The 20,298-nt window shown below is 43.4% G+C and overlaps 2 protein-coding genes and 1 non-coding gene across 5 annotated transcripts in view; 1 reads left to right on the plus strand and 2 right to left on the minus strand.

Annotated features, from left to right (window-relative positions):
- Positions 1-279: 279 nt before the first annotated feature.
- Positions 280-20,298, minus strand: part of GLB1 (galactosidase beta 1) — a 108,118-nt gene continuing 88,099 nt past the window's right edge. The window contains exons 16-17 of one of the 3 annotated variants that reach the window (XR_009505768.1): positions 15,836-17,403; positions 13,771-13,979 (exon numbers count right to left, since the gene is read on the minus strand). Coding sequence is in view for 2 of the 3 variants with exons in the window: in XM_059939084.1 (XP_059795067.1) it covers positions 1,286-1,315 (30 nt within the window). In the remaining variant the exon portion in view is untranslated. Of the gene's footprint in view, positions 1,316-13,770; positions 13,980-15,489; positions 17,404-20,298 lie in introns of those variants that run through there. The other 2 variants (XM_059939084.1, XM_059939083.1) reach the window with 2 other exon arrangements.
- On the plus strand, positions 624-1,703 carry CCR4 (C-C motif chemokine receptor 4). Its single transcript, XM_059939086.1, has one exon. It carries the CDS (start codon positions 624-626, stop codon positions 1,701-1,703), a length of 1,080 nt encoding a protein of 359 aa, XP_059795069.1.
- Positions 4,081-4,214, minus strand: LOC132375498 (U11 spliceosomal RNA). The gene has a single exon (XR_009506046.1). It is a non-coding gene; the product is annotated as a U11 spliceosomal RNA (small nuclear RNA).

The following is a 20,298-nucleotide window of genomic DNA, read 5'->3' on the forward strand; positions in this document are numbered from 1 at the left end:
GAGTGATTTCAGTAATGCCAGACTAGCTTTCAGAAATATACTTTTGAAAAACACCTCATCGTTGGGACTTCCCTGGCAGTCCAGTGGTTAAGACTTTGCCTTCCGGTGCAGGGGATGCGGGTTCGATCTCTGGTCGGGGAGCTAAAATCCCACATGCCTCACGGCCAAAAACCCAAAAACATAAAACAGAAGCAATATTGTAACAAAATTCAATAAAGACTTTAAAAATGGTCACTATATTGAAAAAAAAATCTTAAAAAAAAAAAAAAGGAAAACGTCTTGTTGATAAGGAGGTTTTACTACCCCCGCTTACAAACGGGAGAACCAGAGCTCCCAGCAGAGGGGTAGGAAAAGTGGCAGAGCTGTAATTTGGAATCTGCCTCCAAAGAGCAGGATTATTTCACTTTGGCTGCACTGCCCTTCAGTTCAAGGATCTGAGCCCTTCCATGTGGGAAGGTTGGGAAGAGTGTATGATGATCTGGGCAAAATACAAAGCAGCTGTGCTCTGTACGCAGCACCGTTCTGATTCGCTTTTGTTCTGATAGAAATCTTGTTGGCTCTTCCACTCATTAGGTTCTTCTGGTTGGGCTCAGACCTGCCGTGAGGAGCCTGTACATCTGAAAATGAACCCCACGGGTATAGCAGACACCACCCTGGACGAAAGCATCTATAACAATTATTATCTTTATGAAAGCATCCCCAAACCTTGCACCAAGGAAGGTATCAAGGCATTTGGGGAGCTCTTCCTGCCCCCCCTCTACTCCTTGGTCTTTCTGTTTGGTCTGCTTGGAAATTCTGTGGTGGTTCTGGTCCTGTTCAAGTACAAGCGGCTCAAGTCCATGACCGACGTGTACCTGCTCAACCTCGCCATCTCGGACCTGCTCTTCGTGCTCTCGCTCCCTTTCTGGGGCTACTATGCTGCAGACCAGTGGGTGTTCGGGCTCGGCCTCTGTAAGGTCGTTTCCTGGATGTACCTGGTGGGCTTCTACAGCGGCATATTCTTCATCACACTCATGAGCATCGATAGGTACCTGGCCATTGTGCACGCGGTCTTCTCCCTGAGAGCGAGGACCTTGACTTACGGGGTCATCACCAGCGTGGCCACGTGGGCAGTGGCTGTGCTCGCCTCCCTCCCAGGCCTTGTGTTCAGCACGTGTTATACTGTGCGCAACCACACCTACTGCAAAACCAAGTATTCTTTCAACTCCACGACGTGGAAGGTTCTGAGCTCCCTGGAGATCAACCTTCTAGGGCTGGTGATCCCCTTGGGGATCATGCTGTTCTGCTACTCCATGATCATCAGGACCTTGCAGCACTGCAAAAATGAGAAGAAGAACAAGGCAGTGAAGATGATCTTTGCCGTGGTGGTCCTCTTCCTGGGGTTCTGGACCCCTTACAACGTGGTGCTCTTCCTGGACACCCTGGTGGAGCTGGAGGTCCTTCAAGACTGCACCTTTGAGAGACACCTGGACTATGCCATTCAGGCCACAGAGACCCTGGCTTTCGTTCACTGCTGCCTTAATCCGGTCATCTACTTTTTCCTGGGGGAGAAATTTCGCAAGTACATCGTACAGCTCTTCAAAACCTGCCGGGGCACTTTGGTGCTCTGCCAGTACTGTAGGCTCCTCCCGATTTACCCCGACACCCCCAGCTCATCTTACACACAGTCTACGGTGGACCACGACCTCCACGATGCTCTGTAAAAGATGAAAATGCAAAAAGCAGAGTTAATAAGCTTCCCAAATTAAGAGCTTATTTAAAACTGTATTGTAGTAAGAGTTTCCTGAACAAGTACCGGGAAGAAGAATTATATCCACTGCAAAACACTGTAGGGCTTCTCACCCTGCAGTCAGCTTTTCTTCCTGCCAAGTACAAGTTCAGTGTGACTAGAGTTCACCCGGACCAAGATGTCCTTCCTCGCACCAGGCTTTCCTGCAGGGATGAGTAAACCCGAGGAGGATTCTGAGCAGTGTTTCAATGAGGAGATGGATGATTTTGGAAAGGGAAGACCAGTCCCTTCTAACCTGAACTCATGGGATTCTCCAGAGGGGACTGTAGAGAATTGACTGGGGGAGTAAATCGCTACTTCTTGCTGTGAAAATGAGCCCTTTAATTAACTTCTAGCTTTTTGTGAAACAATATAGAAAACTTCGGCATGCTGTCCCAGTGTTTTCCTAAGAATATATCTGAAGCATGGTATACTCCATGAAGTCAGGTGTCTGCAGAAACGAATAGTGAAGTAATGAACTTAGATCTTGATTCTTTTATTGTAAAGGATTATTTGTTAATGGAAGCCAAGCTTTCAATGCTGATTACAATAATAAGGAGAAGAAGGCATTAGCGTGGTCTGATTTCCGAACATGAAATACAAGGCATTAACAAATCTAAACATACTCGTGGAAATTCAAACACAGTTTCATATGCTTGTGGACATGTTTTGTTTTAATTATAACAGATGAATATTCAAATTAAAAAAATAATACATAGGCCCAGACACATTTATTTGGGGTCTTTTACTCATTTACAAACATTTCCTTTAAAACCAAAAATGATGAGGACTAATCAAGTATGACAATTTTTCCTTAATCATTTTGAAGTGCCTGCTGTCAAGTGAGGCAAGAATAAGCCACTAAAAGTTATTGCTGATGTGGCATAAAAATGACTTTCCAAGGTGTCATCCTCTCTTTTAAAATATTGGCCCTGCTTTTTAACTTTTGGATGACTCAAAAGTTCTTACAAGTCATTTTAATTACGTAATTAATCATTTTACACCATTAAGATAAATCTCTGTTCGTAAAGCCTTAATCAGAATTAAGTAAAGACTTTAACAAAGTCTAGGGATACCTGTAATATCTCCAGAAACAAAACCTATTTTACAGACTATTACCTGAGTTAACCAGTTTAAAATGTTTCTGTAAATTTACACATTATTGCACGCTTTACATTTATAAAGAATGCATTTCCAGAAAATTTATTTTCAGAAGTGATTTTAACAGGGTAAGTTGATGTTGCCTTTATAGAAATACAATAAAATACAATAAAATAAACCCGTGTATGGTTTCTCCTGGTTATGTGTGTGTTTGGTCTCCCGACGGGGATGAGAATCTGAGCCACTAATGTTCCCATTGTCTCGATTAATCATCTTCGCTACATGTCGTAGACGAGATGGATGTCCCCGAGAGGAAGAATTAAAGGGTTCACTGTTAAGATCACCACTTGGGATGGGGAAAGGAGTCGCTACGTGTTGTCACAACAATGCTTGGAGGTTAGAATGGATAAGGAGTGGGGGTGGGCCGGGTTCCTAGGCAGTGTTTCCTTAGAGAACCTCTGCACCATATGGCAGGGTCTGCAAATCCTACCTCTGTGTTTCCTTGTGAGTCTGAGCACATTACTTTCCTCTCTTAGCCTCAGTTTCCTCGCATCTGTAAAGGAGAATATAGTTCAGAGTGACTGAAAAAAAGAAATAAGATGATTACTGAAAGCATCTATGTTCCTTGGTCATAGATAAAGTGTGGTTTTGAACTTCCCAGCCAGTGACTGCCTCCCTTTTCCTGAGGGAGCTTGTAATTTCATTCATTTAATCACAAGCAGACAGAAATTTAAGGACACCGAGGGACTTCCCTGGCAGTCCAGTGGTTAAGACTCCGAGCTTCCACTGCAGGGGGCGTGGGTTCGATCCCTGGTTGGGGAACTAAGATCCCACATGCCACACAGCATGGCCAAAAAAAAAAAAAAAAAAAAACCCCAAAACCCCAGTAAGGACACCAAAAGACAAAGACTGGCCAAAGGGGTTTTACTGTCCCTTCATTGTCCATCGCATACAATGCTAAGCAAGGCTACGGTGCAGACCACACAGCTACCACCCCTCCACCTGAGGGCAGGGTCACTTATCACCTCCAGTCACTCAGGGCCTCCCTTGTTCCAAAGTTGGGGGGTGTCCCCTCAGGATGGGAATTTCAAACCTCCGGTGATAGCCAAACGTAATCCTCTCAGAACACGGAAAAGAAAGTTCCTTCTTCCCCTTCAGTAACAGAAACATAGAAAGCAAGCCAGCTTGATTTCTACTCACAGGTTTTTTTTGAGGGCATCAGGACCAATGATCACCAGCTGCCCAAGTACCAAAAAGTTATGCTTCCAAAATCTCTTGATGTCGATTCCGCACAAAGAACAAGCAAGCTGCCCTACGTGTGCCACTCACAACAGAAGCCCTTTTTAAGGTGGGTTTAACAATAAGTTTTCAGACATTAGACCCATCCTTTTCTTGCTGCAACATGCCTCGCTTCTGGGGAACACAGGCTAGGTGTAATTTCTTTAAGAACAGAAGAAGCAGGTTTGCTTTGGAGGTGATGCAAATGTTTTGGAACTAGATAGAGGTGATGGCTGCACAGCTTTGTGAATGTACTAAATGCTACTGAATTGCACATTTTTTTTTTTTTGAATTGCACATTTTTAAACGGTTAGTTTCATAGTATGTGAATTTTACCTCAACAACAACAACAACAACAAAAAGAATAATAAGAAATAGCCCTGTCAGGATCTGTCCCGTAGTTGGTACTCAAATTCTATTAAATAGATGTGTTACCTGCTTCCCATGAGAAGGAAGAATACAGGGTGATGGCCAAAGGTCTTCAGATCTTTAAGTAGGTTATTCCTAAGAAACTCTCATAACACTTTGGGACATTTGATGCAATTAATTCCTATTTGTTGAGAGTCTGTTTTGTGCCAAACCGGATGCTAGGTAATGGATAGAATATAGGATAAAGGAGTGAGCTCTGCATGTATGGAATTTATAATCTGAGTAGGGAAAACACAAGCACAAGATCGACTATAGTGCAAGCAGGACAGATAGGATAACAAAGTCACAAACAAAATGCTTCAGGACCCCAGATGAAGGAGAAATCGATTCAATGTCAAATTTCATAATATAAGTAGCTTTTGAAGTCGGCTTTATAAGAAGAGCATGATTTGGATGAATGGAAGGGAGGAAGGACAGTCTATGCTGATGAAATCACACATGAAGAGGCAGGTGTGGTGTCAAGAGCACACTGTGTGGTCAGGTAGTGGTGAGTAGGTTTTTTTTTTTATATAAATCTGATTCTTTTTTTAAAAAAAATTAATTAATTAATTAATTAATTTTTGGCATGTTAGGTCTTCGTTTCTGTGCGCGGGCTTTCTCTAGTTGCAGCGAGCGGGGGCCACTCTTCATCGCGGCGCACGGGCCTCTCACTATCGCGGCCTCTCTTGTTGTAGAGCACAGGCTCCAGACGCGCAGGCTCAGTAGTTGTGGCTCATGGGCTTTGTTGCTCTGCGGCATGTGGGATCTTCCCAGACCAGGGCTCGAACCCGTGTCCCCTGCATTGGCAGGAGGATTCTTAACCACTGCGCCACCAGGGAAGCCCATGAGTAGGTTTTTGTAGTTAAAGTGAACGTTGCAGGTGGGGGAGAGGAGCAAAGTAGGAAAAGATGAGACAAAAGAAAAGTTACAGACCTAAGAGGCAGCAGTTTTGAGCTCCTGAGCCAGTGGCCATCCTGCATTGGGCTGCAGGAGACTGTCAGTGGGTTCTGTGGGATGCCGTCCACACACCCCATGCGGGACGGAGGGCCGCTCACTGTACCATCTACCAGGAGCCCTGACATCTGGGGCTCTCAGCTGGTCTCCTTTCAGGGCTGTCCTTCCTGGGCCAGCTCATATCCAGCACCTGGATACTGAGGAGAAAGAGACACTTGCCCCCTTGCTTTAATTTGGGACAACGCTGAACTGCGTTACAACTGCGGAGCTCGCCGTAAGATTAGCTGGGGCCTCTGTTGCAGCTACCTTGTGGACCAACTTTTCCTACTGCCCGCTCCTGCTTCCTTCATGCCCTTACAGGTGTTGTTCCCAAGAGGACTCCCCATTAAATCTCCTGTATGCTAATCTCAGGGTTTCAGAGTCTGTTTCCAGGAACTCAGGTCTAAAATGGGGACTTCTGGATCAGCACCTAATATAAATGGAAATTGACCCCATTTCCATTGTGGGAAAATGAGGAAGCACTGAGTTTGCATCAGGGCTGTCCACTCATTGCCTTCTGGCCCCCATTTGACTCTTGGTTCATGCAATTCCATTAGTCAACCTCACCTTTGCTGCCATAATTTGCCTGCCTCAAGCCCTGAGGCATTGTCCCTACACTCTGTTTTATTATAGTCATAGGCCAACTCTACCCTTGGCCGTGTTGCGGCCACCTGACGTCCTCTGTTCTGTACTGGTCAGTGGCTTCCTGGGCTCAAATGAACCAGACACAAGCTCCACCCATTTCTGTGGTCACAGTACTTTACTCCTGAATGGCCATCATCAAAAAGTCTACAAATAATAGATGCTGGAGGGAATTCCCTGGAGGTCCAGTGGTTAGGACTCCGTGCTTTCACTGCCAAGGGCCTGGGTTCAATCCCTGGTCAAGGAACTAAGATCCCACAAGCCACGTGGCCCAGCCAACAGCAACAACAACAACAAATCAAAAAAAAAAAAAAATGCTAGGGAGGTCGTGGAGAAAAGGGAACCCTCCTACACTGTTGGTGAGAATGTAAATTGGTGTAGCCACTGTGGAAAATAGTATGGAGGTTCTTTGAAAAACTAAAAATAGAGCTACCATATGATCCAGCAATCCCACTCCTGAGCATATATCTGGAGAAAACTCTAACTCAAAAAGACACATGCAGCCCAATGTTCACAGCAGCACTATTTACAATAGACAAGACATGGAAGCAACCTAAGTGCCCATCAACAGATGAATGGATAATGAAGATGTGGTACATACGTACAATGGAATATTAATCAGCCACCAAAAAAAAAAAAAAATAATGCCATCGGCAGCAACATGGATGGACCTAGAGATTACCTTACTAAGTGAAGTAGGTCAGACAGAGAAAGACAAATATCATATGATATCACTTACACGTGGAATCTAAAAAAATGATACAAATGAACTTATTTATAAAACAGAAATAGACTCACAGACATAGAAGACAAACTTATGTTTACCAAAGGGGAAGGGGGGGAAGGGATAAATTAGGAGCTTGGGATCAAAATATACACACTATTATATATAAAATAGATAACCAACAAGGACCTACTCTGTAGCACAGGGAACTATGTTCAATACCTTGTAATAACCTATAATGGAAAAGAATCAGAACAAGAATAGATACATATATGTATAACTGAATCACTTTCCTGTACACCAGAAACCAGGACAACACTGTAAATCAACTAATTTCAATAAAAATAAAAATAAAATACTTCACTCCTTAAAAGCTTATAATGGCTCCAAATTCCCCTTTCAGAATATCAGAACTCCACCAACTGTTTTCATATACTGAAACTCATTTCAGCCTCTCCTTAAAGTAGATAAGGTTGGTTTTATTATCCCCAAGCAACTGAGTTCAGGGGAAACAATATTCTAATGATGAATTAGACAAACCCTACGAACAATAATCATCACCTCACTGCTTAGTAAAATGCCTAGCACAGAGCAGTTGTTCAATTATTTTTTCGTGAATGAGTGAATTTCCTTATCTCTTAATTAAGTACTCTATGCTAGCAATTCAAGTTTCTATTTCACTACACAAAGTTCACCAGTCCTCTCTCCAAAATCCCCATTATGTTTCTAATAAAACTTTGTGTGACAGAGTTCAAAGGTTGATTGAATTGCCTCCCAGTTCCAGAAATTAGTTTGTGGTCTTTGGGTCAAAAATGACTTCATTAAGACTTTTGGTATGAACAGAGCTGCAGAAGTCTGCATTTTCATCTTCTCTGGGAAACTGTAAAATAACAGCAAGAAGAAAGAATGAAAAAACCCACGAACTCCATTTTCAGTCAAACTTGGAGAGAGAGATACTTTTCAGACTCCAAAATATATGAAAGGTCTGCTAAAAGCAGCCAACATCAGGCACAAATTGTGGGGAAAGGTGAAGAGAAGGGTGGGGAGAGGGTGCAGCAGTGACGGACCTCACAAAGCACTGAAAGAATCCACTTCCCAAAGGGAGGGGCACACCTCCAGGAGAAGGGCTTCAGTCAGAAGCCCTCCGAGTCCCAGTTTGGTTCAGAAGAGCAGACGAGGCAGATTTGTTAAATTTCAGATTTGCAGGAGGCAATCTCTCTCTGTGGCAGTAAAAGAGAGTCATTGGGTTGTGAAAACAGCTTGCCTCCTGGAAAATTACCAACACCCTGCCTCACACACACACACACACAAATACAAACATAATCATATTTTTTTTTTTTTTTTTTTTTTATTTATTTATTCATTTATTTTTGGCTGTGTTGGGTCCTCGGTTCGCGCGAGGGCCCTCTCCAGCCGCGGCAAGCGGGGGCCACTCCTCATCGCGGTGCGGGGACCGCTCTTCATCGCGGTGCGCGGGCCCCTCACTATCGCGGCCCCTCCCGCTGCGGGGCACAGGCTCCAGACGCGCAGGCTCAGCAGTCGTGGCCCACGGGCCCAGCCACTCCGCGGCATGTGGGATCCTCCCAGACCAGGGCCCGAACCCGCGTCCCCCGCATCAGCAGGCAGACTCCCAACCACTGCGCCACCAGGGAAGCCCAACATAATCATATTTAACAATTCAAAGATAGGGCTTCCCTGGTGGCGCAGTGGTTAAGAATCTGCCGGCCAATGAAGGGGACACGGGTTTGAGCCCTGGTCCGGGAAGATCCCACATGCTGCGGAGCAACTAAGCCTGTGTGCCACAACTACTGAGCCTGTACTCAAGAGCCTGCAAGCCACAACTACTGAGCCCACGTGCCACAACTACTGAAGCCTGCGCTCCGCAACAAGAGAAGCCACAACAATGAGAAGCTCAACCCAAAACAGCCCAAAATAAAAACAAACAATAAAGTAATTAATTAAAAAAAAAAAAAACAATTCAAAGATAGACACTAAGAAAAATAATATTGACTATAACCAGGATAGGAATACTACAGAAGTATAGGAATATAATATTTTATTACCATGATCAGATATATTTATCTCAGTTCAAAATGCTTAACAGGGCACTCCTGAGGTATTTTAGCTAAAAGCAAAAGACAACAAGAATGCCTGCTGTCATCACTGCTACACGCCATCGTGCTGGAGATACTAGCTCCTTGCTGTAAGTGGAATAAATTAGAGGTATAAAAACTGGAAAAGAGGGACATTCTACAAAGTATCTGACCAGTACCTCTCAAAACTGTGAACATCTGCAAAAACAAGGAAAGTCTGAGAGGCTGTTCCAGCCAGGAGGAGCCTGAGGAGACATGACAATTAAATGTAGTTAGTTGTGGAACAGAAAAGGACATTAGCTAAAAACTAAGGTCATCTGAATAAAATGTGGACATTAGTTGATAATAATGCATCAATATTGGTTCATCAAGTATAACAAATGCGTCATGCTAAGGTAAGATATTGGTAATAGGGGAAATGGAATACGGGGTATATAGGAACTCTCTGTACTTTCTTCATAATTTTATTTTTTTTCCTCTTCCAGTTTTATTGACATATAATTGGCACATAGCACTGTATAAGTTTAAGGTGCACAGCATAATGATTTGACTTACATGCATCATGAAATGATCATCACGTAAGTTTAGTGAGCATCTATCATCTCATATAGATATGAAATAAAAGAAAAAGAAAAAATGTCACCAAAGATATTACATAATTATTGGATATATTTCCCACCCTGTACATTTCATACCTGTTACTCATCTATTTTGTAACTAGAAAGATGTACCTCTTAAACTCCCTCACCTATGTTACCACCCCCTCCCTTCTGACATCCACCTGCTTGTTCTCTGTATCTATGACAGTTTCTGTTTTTTTTTTTTTACATTTGTTCATTTGTTTTGTTTTTGTTCATTTATTTTGTTTTTTAGATTCCACATATAAGTGATAACATACAGTATTTGTCCTTCTCTGTCTGACTTATTTCACTTAGCATAATGCCTTCTAGGTTCATCCATGTTGTCACAAATGACAAGATTTCATTCTTTTTTGTGGCTGAGTGATATCACATTATATATATATAATACATATATACCACGTCTTCTAAAAAAGAATATTTATATATATATAACTGAATCACTTTGCTGTACACCTGAAACTAACAATATTGTAAATCAACTATACTTCAATTAAAAAAAAAAAGATGGCATCTTAAATCAAAGGAGGGACACAATGAATTGTTTATTTAAGGAGTAGACCAAAATGGACCATCATCTGGGAAAAAAATGAAGCTTGATTCATACCTCACACCATACATGGTTAAATTACAAATAGATAAAATATTTAAATGTAGAAGTTGGAACAATAAAAGTTCTAAATGGAAACATGGGAGAATTTCTTCAGAATTTTGGCACAGGCAAGAACATTCTCAAAATTCAGAAGCCATAAAAGAAATGAGTAATAAATCCATCTATGTGAATACAAAAATATGCATGACGAAACATCACCAAAAGAAAAATCAGAAGACAAATGACAAACTGGAGAAAATATGTATACACGACTGAACTTTTTTTCTGATGATTAAATGGCACATGGATGTTTATTACATTATTCTTAGTACTTTTCTGTATGGTTAAAACATTTAATAATAAAAATTAACTAATTAATGTATATCCATATTATGGAATATGCCATTAAAAAGAATGATGTCCAGCTATAAACTTACTACAATGCAGAAATGTTCATGATGTATATTAAGTGCTTCTATTATTATTATTTTTTTTTATGGCTTGCGGGATCGAACCTGGGCCCCGGCAGTGATAGCTTTGAGTCCTAACCACTAACTACTGGACCACCAGGGAATTCCCTTAAGTGCGTTTTAAAAACCTGGAAGGATAAACCTCAAACTTCAACCCCAAACTATTAGTCATTTAAAATGTTTCCAGATTTATTGAGATATTATTGATGTTAGCCATTTTTATAGAGGGAAGAATTATGCTTTATAATTTCAGGGCTTCTTTATTTCTTTAAACAAACATGCATTATTTTCATATTCTGCCAAAACAATCAATATCCTCCATTTTAGAAAAATAAAAAGAGGGAGACCTTGTGATTAAGGATAACTGTCTAATAAACCGCAGAGAGAGAATCTAAAAAGCAGGGCTCACAAGTGAGGTGAGCAGGTGATTGCTCATCCTGATATACCTGCCTGTGGAGATGTGCAGTGCTTTGAAGAAGATGCTGTCAGTCCTGGGATGGGAAGCAGAGTTTGCGGTATGAGATGGTTACAAGATAGCACGTGGGAGCCTGCAGAATGTTTGCATTCTTTTGATCACACAGGAGATAAGCCAAGGCTATAACTGGAGCCCTGCCAGGCACGAAAAAGATCTGCACCAAGACTGGACTGTACAACCACCTCTCCATGGTTGCCTTGGTTAGAGGGATTCCTCCTAATTGTAATGACATGGCCACAAAAACATCACATGCAAATAAAGTGAATGGTGGTTCAAGCGGCAGATTTTGTGGTCTAGCTGGGCTTCTCTTGGGGGAATGACTAAGGAGGAGTTTGAGAGGGTTTGTACAGTCGACAAAGAGTGAGCTTATGAGGGAATGGATTTAAGTTGAAAATAAAAGAACTGTCCCTTGGAAACTTTTTTTTTTTTAAGTTTATTTATTTATTTTTGGCTGCATTGGGTCTTCGTTGTTGCGCACGGGCTACCTCTAGTTGAGGCGAGCAGGGGCTACTCTTTGCTGCGGTGCGTGGGCTTCTCATTGCGGTGGCTTCTCTCGTTGTGGAGCACGGGCTCTAGGTTTGCGGGCTTCAGTAGTTGTGGCTCATGGGCTCTAGAGCTCAGGCTCAATAGTTGTGGCATATGGGCTTAGTTGCTCCACGGCATGTTGGATCTTCCCGGACCAGGGCTCGAACCCGTGTCCCCTGCATTGGCAGGCGGATTCTTAACCACTGCGCCACCAGGGAAGTCCCCCCTTGGAAACTTCTTGAGGGTTGCAGATGTGTTGAGTCTATCACTGAGAAGACTTCCAGTTAAGGTACAACAAGAAGCCCACAGTTTGGGGGCCTTCCTGGTTTCCAAAACTCACTGAAATGATACATAACATGTAACAAGAAAAATTTAAAAGATGGTTGGATACAAAAGCCACTTTGGAAAATAGCTTGACAATTCTTTGTAAAGTTGAACATATATGTACCCTGTGATCCAGGAATTCTATTCCGAGGTATTTACTCATTAGAAAGGAAGACCTCAGTCCTTAAAAGACTTGTTCAAGAATGTTCACCACATCATACTTGATGGTGAAAGACTGAATGCTTTCCCCTTAAGATCAGGAACAAGACAAGGATGTCTGCTCTCACCATTTCTATCATAGTGGAGGTTCTGGTCAGGAAAAAAAAAAAAAAGGCAAGAAAAAGAAAAAAAATGCATCCAGATTCAGATTGCAAAGAAACAAGTAAAACTACATCTCTCTGCAGACAACATGATCTTTTATGTGGAAAATTCTAAGGAATCCATAAGGAAAACTCTTAGAGCTAATAAATGAGTTCAGCAGATTACATGATACAAGATCAATATAAAGAAATCAGTTATATTTCTATTCAAATTTAATCTCATCCAGAAACCCTCACGGACACACCCAGAATAATGTCTAACCAAATGTCTGTGGCTTAGCCAAGTTGACACATAAAATTAACCATTACAAGTTGCCTGCATTGGCTTGATTTCACAGGGGCTCTGGAGCATGAATTGTTTCACAGAATTAAGCCCATTTTGAGGCAAAGGGTATGGCCTTTTGTATTCTCATGTTAGTGAGGCATCTTCCTAATTAAGCCAGGAGTAGCTCTCTGGGGAAAAGAACAACCAACGCTCACAGCAGGTAAAGGAGGGGTGCAGCAGTGGGCAAAGGCTTCTGGGTAGGGTACCAACAGCCTCCAATACAGAGGCAACCTCAAAATTCCTATGTAGGGATGGAGGAGCAGAGAGAGAGAGAAACAAATCTTTATAAACAAACTAAGAGGAAATCTCCCATTCAAAATGAGCCTGCAATCCAACACTCCTTAGTCCAAGGAAGAAATATAATTCTACAACAATGAACAAGATCAACAATCCAAACGAGCTCACTTGAGATGAACTCAATATAATAAAATAGCGGAGGAAATACTTCTAAATAAATATGCTGATCCATTCTGAGGAAGTAATAACACCTACTAACAAAGAACAAATGATTCTAAAACATTTACCGACACCAGATAGGGCTGATCCTACCCAAAGGTGTTAAGAGAGATGTATGTGGGTGTCAACAGTAAACTTACACCTAGAAATGAACTTAACTTCTGTTTTGAGACCCCAGTTCCTCCAAAAGGCAGAGACTTAATCTCAGTCAATTCAGCATTTAACCCACGCCCCTTCCTTCAGTGACATTCGGTGTCACAATTTTGGGAAAGGGACTCTGGATTTTGTCATCTGTTGCTGTCAGCACCTGCTGAAATGCACCTCATCCTGTCTGGGCCTCAACCATCAACCCATGGACTGACCTCCTGAGTTGATCCACTGATCCTTTGGCATTCCTCTTGCAACACTGGAAATGCTCCATTTTCTCCTGTATTCCTCTGTGGCCTCAGAAGACTTAGCAGGGCTTTCTGGAGGCCTTGCTACTTCATGCTGCTCTGGCTGGCATAAGAGACCATCTTTCTGCTCTCCACTCCATGTCTTGCTCATAGGAACCCTTGAAGGGGCCTTGGTCCGCGTGCAGACACCCATGCCATGTTGCCTTCACACTTGAGCCATGATGGGGAGCTCAGGGATCTTGCTTCCTCCCCTCAAAGCCCCATTTGCTCAGATCTCAAAACTTTGGTGGGGATTCTGTTGTGGTTTCCCACTCCAGGGGCTTGGCCATGGGAGGTGGCCATGCCAGAACCCTTCCCAGGGACGCTCCCTGGCATCTGACTTGGCTTTCCTTTTGACTCCTCTCTCTTAGCGCATGGAAGCCTTCTCAAGGGCCCTTCCTAAGAAACTGGACCTGAAGGAGAAAGGTGAGAATGTGTCATTTCAGGAATACAGATGGGACATGTTTAATTTTTAAGTTATTGGAAACTCAGAGGTGGGAGTGGACAAAGAAGAGAAGAGAAGCGAAGATAAAACAAGGATGGCCAAGCAATATGGAGCATGGTAGAATGTCTTGTAAAAACTGGAGTGTCTGATATTCAGTACTATCAAGCTTATGCTGTTGCTGTGTAGACTGTCCCTCGCCCACATCTCCTTAAAGCTTCTGTAAAGTTCTAAAGATGAAAGGCCCAATGTGGGTGAGGTTTTGGTGAAACTCAAGGGACTCAGTTCCACATTTGAGTCAAGATACTGCAAAAGACTGTGTGGGATGATGAGCTCGTTCATGAATTGAACTAATTCAGTGGAAGCACAATGTCTAGCCAGAGGAAACTATGAGAAAGGAAGCTCTCCCGGGGTTCACAGAAATCTTGGGAAGGTTTTAAAGACAAATCTCATCTAAATTTTTTAAAGAGAAGGACACCTCAGCTAGCATCTGTGTTAGACACGGCTAAAGCAACACTGAAAACACATGGACCCACTCCCAGTCTGTGAATGTAGACACAGAAGTATTTTTTCATCCAGATAGCATTGATTGAGGGCTAGATGTGCTGTACTGGGTACCAAGGATACAAGAATGAAAATCACATGGTACTTGTCGTGAAGGCTCTCGGATCAGCGGTAAACAAATAACAACAATATTATGAGCTAAGTCCCACAGAAGGAGATGTAACCTGAGCAAGGATTAACAGTCCCTCCTCTAATAATTATCAGGGCAACCTAGCTCTCCCATTTCCTCGTCTGCCCCCAAGGCTCACAGAATGTTTGCCAACCTGGTCCTAATCCGCCAGTCTGAATTTCTGACACAGTACCCAGGATATTTACTTATGTGTCCTTTGCCTAATTAAACGATGGAAGTTCCTCTTCTTTTGTGATTGTTATTATCATTGGCTATTGCTTCATGAGCATAAGACTACTCTGCAGAAGCTCCATGATGACCACATATTGCAGTTAAGGTGATGGGAGAGTACAGTATTAACAGCAAGTGTCAACAAAACAGGAAATCGCCCATTATCTCAAAAACCTTTGGGTGAGATAATTGCCTTAATGTCTAGTTAGCACGAAAAACAAAAGGCTCTTTTTGGAGGTGGGCATTTGTCCCAAAGAGACAGATGAGATTCTTAGCACATTTAGTGTGAAGATAGAGAGATTTTATGAGACATGATGGAGATGGAGGGATTGTGTGGGACATGTTTTCTTCAAGTGTGAGTCGAAAAGAAAAATTCTCCCCTACCATTTTCCATAATAACAGCAATCAAGAAAAGAAAGAAGAAAGAAAACAAATTATCTAAGTTTCAACAGTTGAGGAGGAAAATAAGTTCTTGTATTGCAGACTCCTGCAACAGAAGAATTCATTGGACTATGAAACAAGAGTTTTAACCAAAATTTTTAGAAACTGAGACCCGATTGAAATAAAAAGGTGTTTATTTGGGGTTTGTTAGGACTGTAGCCTGGGAGACACAGACTCAAGAAGCACCTGAATTTGTTCCGCTGGACTACAAAATAGGGGAGGCTGATAAAGGCAAAACCCACAAGGTTACAGTCAGTTACGTGAGTTGTTTACCGAGAATTAGAATTGGAGCTAGTGAGAAGTAAGGGTGCTTGTTAAATAAGATTGGCTGGGGTCTGAGTATTTCTGGAATTCTCTATTGTCTGTCTAGACGTTGGATCTTTGTAGTTGCTGCTTCCTCCCTAAAGTACCTTCTGTTCTCTTCATTTCTATTCCTTTCTCCTTCTCTTATTCTCCACATGGCTCCACTCCAGGAGGCTTACCCTGACCAATCCCAGCTCTGCAACAGGTCCAGGACTAGATCCGGAATGTTCACAGCACGCTGGTCTTGTCCTTGGAATTGTCTTCCCCACAGACACTGCATCGTCCATTCACACATCTGTGTGCTCCTTGAGGGGCAAGAAATACGTCCTACTCAGTAGCATGGGGTTCAGAGTAAGTACTGAATGAACATTTATTGTATAAATGAAAACACTCCACTCATAGTTAAAGGTGAAGAGCACACCCACCCTAAAAGGGACAGGACCTGAACCCCCGGGGAGTCCTCAATGACACTTCTTGGGACACTTCATGACTTCAAAGGCCATGGAAAAGAGGACAGGTGATCCAGAACGGCCCAATTACCTAGATAAAAATCCCATTGCTTAGTAAAAATTAAAGCCAAGGTGAAGTAAATTGGACAGAGTGCACGCCTTGCTCAGAAATCTAAATCCAAAGATAACAAAGAAGGAAACCAGACTTTAAGTGCAGTATACACTCCCATCACCTCACCCTGCCATACACTCTTGCTGGTGGAGGGTCACACAGTGGATTTCTAGTCTATGTTCAGAGTCACAATTCCCCTTTCGTTACTACCTGGTGGGACCCCTAAAGGCCAGTAATCTGCAAAAGAGACAAAAGAATCCAACTCATTAACACAGGCTAAACATACCCACTCTGGAGCAAGCACAGTGCTCTGCCAACGGGACCTCGGACCAAGGGTGAAGGGATTCAATTCATGCTCACCGGCTTCTCAGACTTTAGTGGGATGGACGTAAATACACAAAAAGGACGCTCTAGAATTCCCTCCTGGAACACACCCTCTCGGAACCCGGCTACTGAAGGCATAGAGAAGGTCATGTATGGAAGCTTTGGTTGACAATCCTAGCTGAGCTCAGCCTTCAGACATCCCAGCCCAAATGCCGTCTGGAGTGAAGGAGCCTCCAGACGATTCCAGGACCCAGCAGAGGTCGCAGGTGTCATGGAAGAGACAAGCCATCCTGCTGTGCCTGTCCCAATTCCTGATCCATGGAATCATGTACATCACAAAATAGTTTTTTATGCCACTTATGCAAATGTATTGAAGCAGTTTGATGTGTAGCAACAGACCACAACCAGCGTGGCACGCACTGATGGGAAATGCCCTTCGGATTAGGAATTCAAGGTGTTGGCACCAGAAAGTTGCTTAAGTTTTGAGAACAGGTGAACAGAGGCCTTGAGGAAGTGGAGGACCCTGAGGTCTACACTGAGGTTTCTGAAGTCCACGCTGGATTTCAAGTGTTTTCTGTAGGCACAGGCTGCTCCCAGCAAGGCCAGGCTAGTGCTGGAAGGTCCTGATGGATGAAGCACCTTCACCCTTTCTGTGGAGCCTCCCCCCTCTTTTCTGGTCTGGGTCCATGTTTGATACTAGACTGTCTCCTTGGCTTTGCGTCCTTCAGCCAAGCACGGCGCCTGGTCAGAAGAGCCAAGCTGTTGAACTGAACACGAGGAGCTCCAGGGAAAGGATGGTGTCTCCTGGTGGCTTTTCTTCCCTGCCCGTCTCTCAGGTTTCCAGATGATCGGTTACCTGCTTCTGTGGAGGAATGTGATGGGAAAGAATGCAATTAGCCTTCAGGAAGTCCCTGCTCCATGGCAAGTGCCCTATGAGGCGCTTTTATGATTATTGCCTTTGATGTAAAAACTCCACAAGTGGGGACCCCACTTAGGAGGTGAGGAAATGGGGGCTTAATAAGCGAATCACTTCCTTGAGACCATGTTGATGGTGAGTGATGGCGTGGGAGCACGCACCAGCGTTTCTGCCCCTAGCCTGTCCTGTTTCACTGGGGCGGGGGGGGGTGGGACGGTGCTGCCGGCCTGAGGGCTCAGAGGCCTGGGCTCCTGGGGGGTTCCTCACATGTGGAAAACCCCTGGGGGTACAGAGCAGCTGTCTGCTGAGGAATCAGTTGAGAATCATCCCTGGGCTTTTATAGACAACAGAGGGCTGCTGGGTGTCTAGTTAGCAAACCTCAGGACCCGAAGGCTGAAGGGCAGGGGACAACCCGGGAACGTGCTCAGTCAGACCAAGAGCAGAGGCTGGGCTTAACCCAGAACCGCCTCAGCCCGAGTATCTGGACACCGACTGGACTTCCCTCACAGCCCACGAGCTACTAGGCCACCTGAGCCGTCTCTTCTGCCACAGACCAGACAGAAGCCCTCAGAGCACTGACTGAAAAAGTGATTTCAGGAAATGACTTTTTTTTTTTTTTTTTTATGCTCATAAGGCAAGAAACAAAGACCACACAAGATCATTTCCTATGTGTGTCATCTGACGGAAGACCTATCGCTTGTTGGGGAAACAATGAAAAAAACCCAAACTCGGATGAACACGAAACAATTTCATTCTGAATAAACTGGATTTGCTGAGAAATAACAATGGACTGACTGACAGACAAAAAGAGAGAGACACTGAGCAGCCTGACACAGAGCAGGGTAAAGAGACAGAGGGCACAAACTCCAGGGCCGCAGGGCCCCGCCCAGGGCGCCTCTGTCCCTTCTTCATCCCTTCCTTGCCTCAGGCAAGATCTTCTGAAATTGTTAAGCAGTTTCTTAAAAAGTTGGACATACATTTCTCATGTGACTAAACAATTCTACTCCTAGGTGCCTACCCAAGGGAAAGGAAAACAGTTGGCCACATGAAGAATTGTGCATGGATGTTCAGATAAGCATTATTCATAAGAGCCCCGAACTGGAAACAATCCAAATGCCCATAACTGACAAATGGATGTCCACACGTGGAATGCTCTACAGCAGAAAAAAGGAAGAAATTTCTGATCACGCTACAACATGGGCGAACCTCAAACACATTATGCTGAGTGAAAGAAGTCAGACACGGAAGACTTCATATTGTGATCCCAGTTCCATGAAATTCTGACAAAAGGCAAAATTACAGTGATGGAAAACAGATTCGTGGTTCCCTGGAGTAGGGTGGAAATGAAGATTTTCTGCACTAGAGAACCTTCTGGGGTGAAAGAAGTGTTCTAAAACTGTATTGTGATGGTGGTTTACACCCATATAAGTTTAGTAAAACTCATCAAACTGAGTGAATTTTATGGTATGTAAATCACACTTCAATAACTCTGTTCAAAACAAGAGGTTCTGCAGGTTGTGCAAATCTGGGGAATGTCTAAGCCAAGGCCATGATGTTCACAAGGATGGCTGAAAATATGGTAATGTTCGAGGAACATCAGTGTTATGGTTGGGTTAGCTCAGGCCTGCTCAGACAGCTTTGACATATTAAAACCAGCTTAAGATAAATTTAATATAAAAGGTTTACACAGCAGGCAATAAAGGTGCTGCCCTTATTATTTTCAGATGTAGCACCCTTCCACAGAGTTAAGACATCAGGAATGATGGAGGGGCATTGTACTTTAAGAACGACATTATAGAAGATGAAATGTATGCCCCTGAGAGGCACTACAGAGGGTTGGATAGGTTTGGGTAGAGTCCAGGGTGGTACCATTTGTGTATTAAGATTCTGTTTTGCAGAACATGACATCCTGGACAAGGGTGAAAACCCCAAAAGATTCCCTCACATGAACCAGACAAAACACTCTGGCTTTGGACAGAGATACACCAGATTGGAATCCAACTCCAGCTCTCGCTGACGTTTAAATGTTTTCATCTGTGAAGTGGGTTTACTGCTGCCTATTGTAGGGTGCAGTTCTGAATATCGGATGAGAGGATGGAAGGGAAATGTACGCTCCGACGCGGTGGTTTCACTCCACTGCCTGAGCCTCTGGAGACTCCACAACAGGGAATCTCTGGGAGGGGGACGTGCAATGTACCAATGTACGTAAGGCTTTAAAAGGAATGGTCTCACATCTTCCCAAAACGTGTCACTGGGCACAGTTCTTGAGTATCGTTTTCTAAGTTTTCAGTAACTTAGTAGTGGAAGAAAGAGTGATGCAGTGAGGCTGCGTGTGCAGATAGCAGCCCCTTCACCCTGTGGTCGGCCCAACATCCAAAGGATGCAGGACATCCAGCAGAAGATGCTATGGAAGACAGTCGTGAGTTAAGTTCTGGTCTGTCTCAACTCATACTTGCCTCCTGCAGTGGCTCAACCAGAGTTTCCAAACTCCCTGTTGAATCCCAGACAGTCATCACTGATGTCTAGGAGACAGAGAAAAACACACTCCCGTGAAAAGATGCTGTAGATTAGCATCAGAAATTTTTCCTTTCTTCCTCCCTTAAAAAAATGTACATCTTCTCTGTACAGGATTTAAAATACAGGTAAGCAAAAAAGAAAAGGTAAACAATCTCTCAAACAACCACCACCCAGATATGCTCATACTGACAATTCTGTTTATGTTGCTATGGTCCCCTCCTGTGGGAACATGAGCATGTGTCGATATATGACGAATGCAATGTGTGTCTAGATACCAGAGCCAGACAACCGGGGTTCAAACCGTATCTCTACCACTTGTAGACG

This window comes from Balaenoptera ricei, chromosome 11 (assembly GCF_028023285.1).
Source record: "Balaenoptera ricei isolate mBalRic1 chromosome 11, mBalRic1.hap2, whole genome shotgun sequence".
NCBI classification, from domain to species: Eukaryota; Metazoa; Chordata; class Mammalia; order Artiodactyla; family Balaenopteridae; genus Balaenoptera; species Balaenoptera ricei.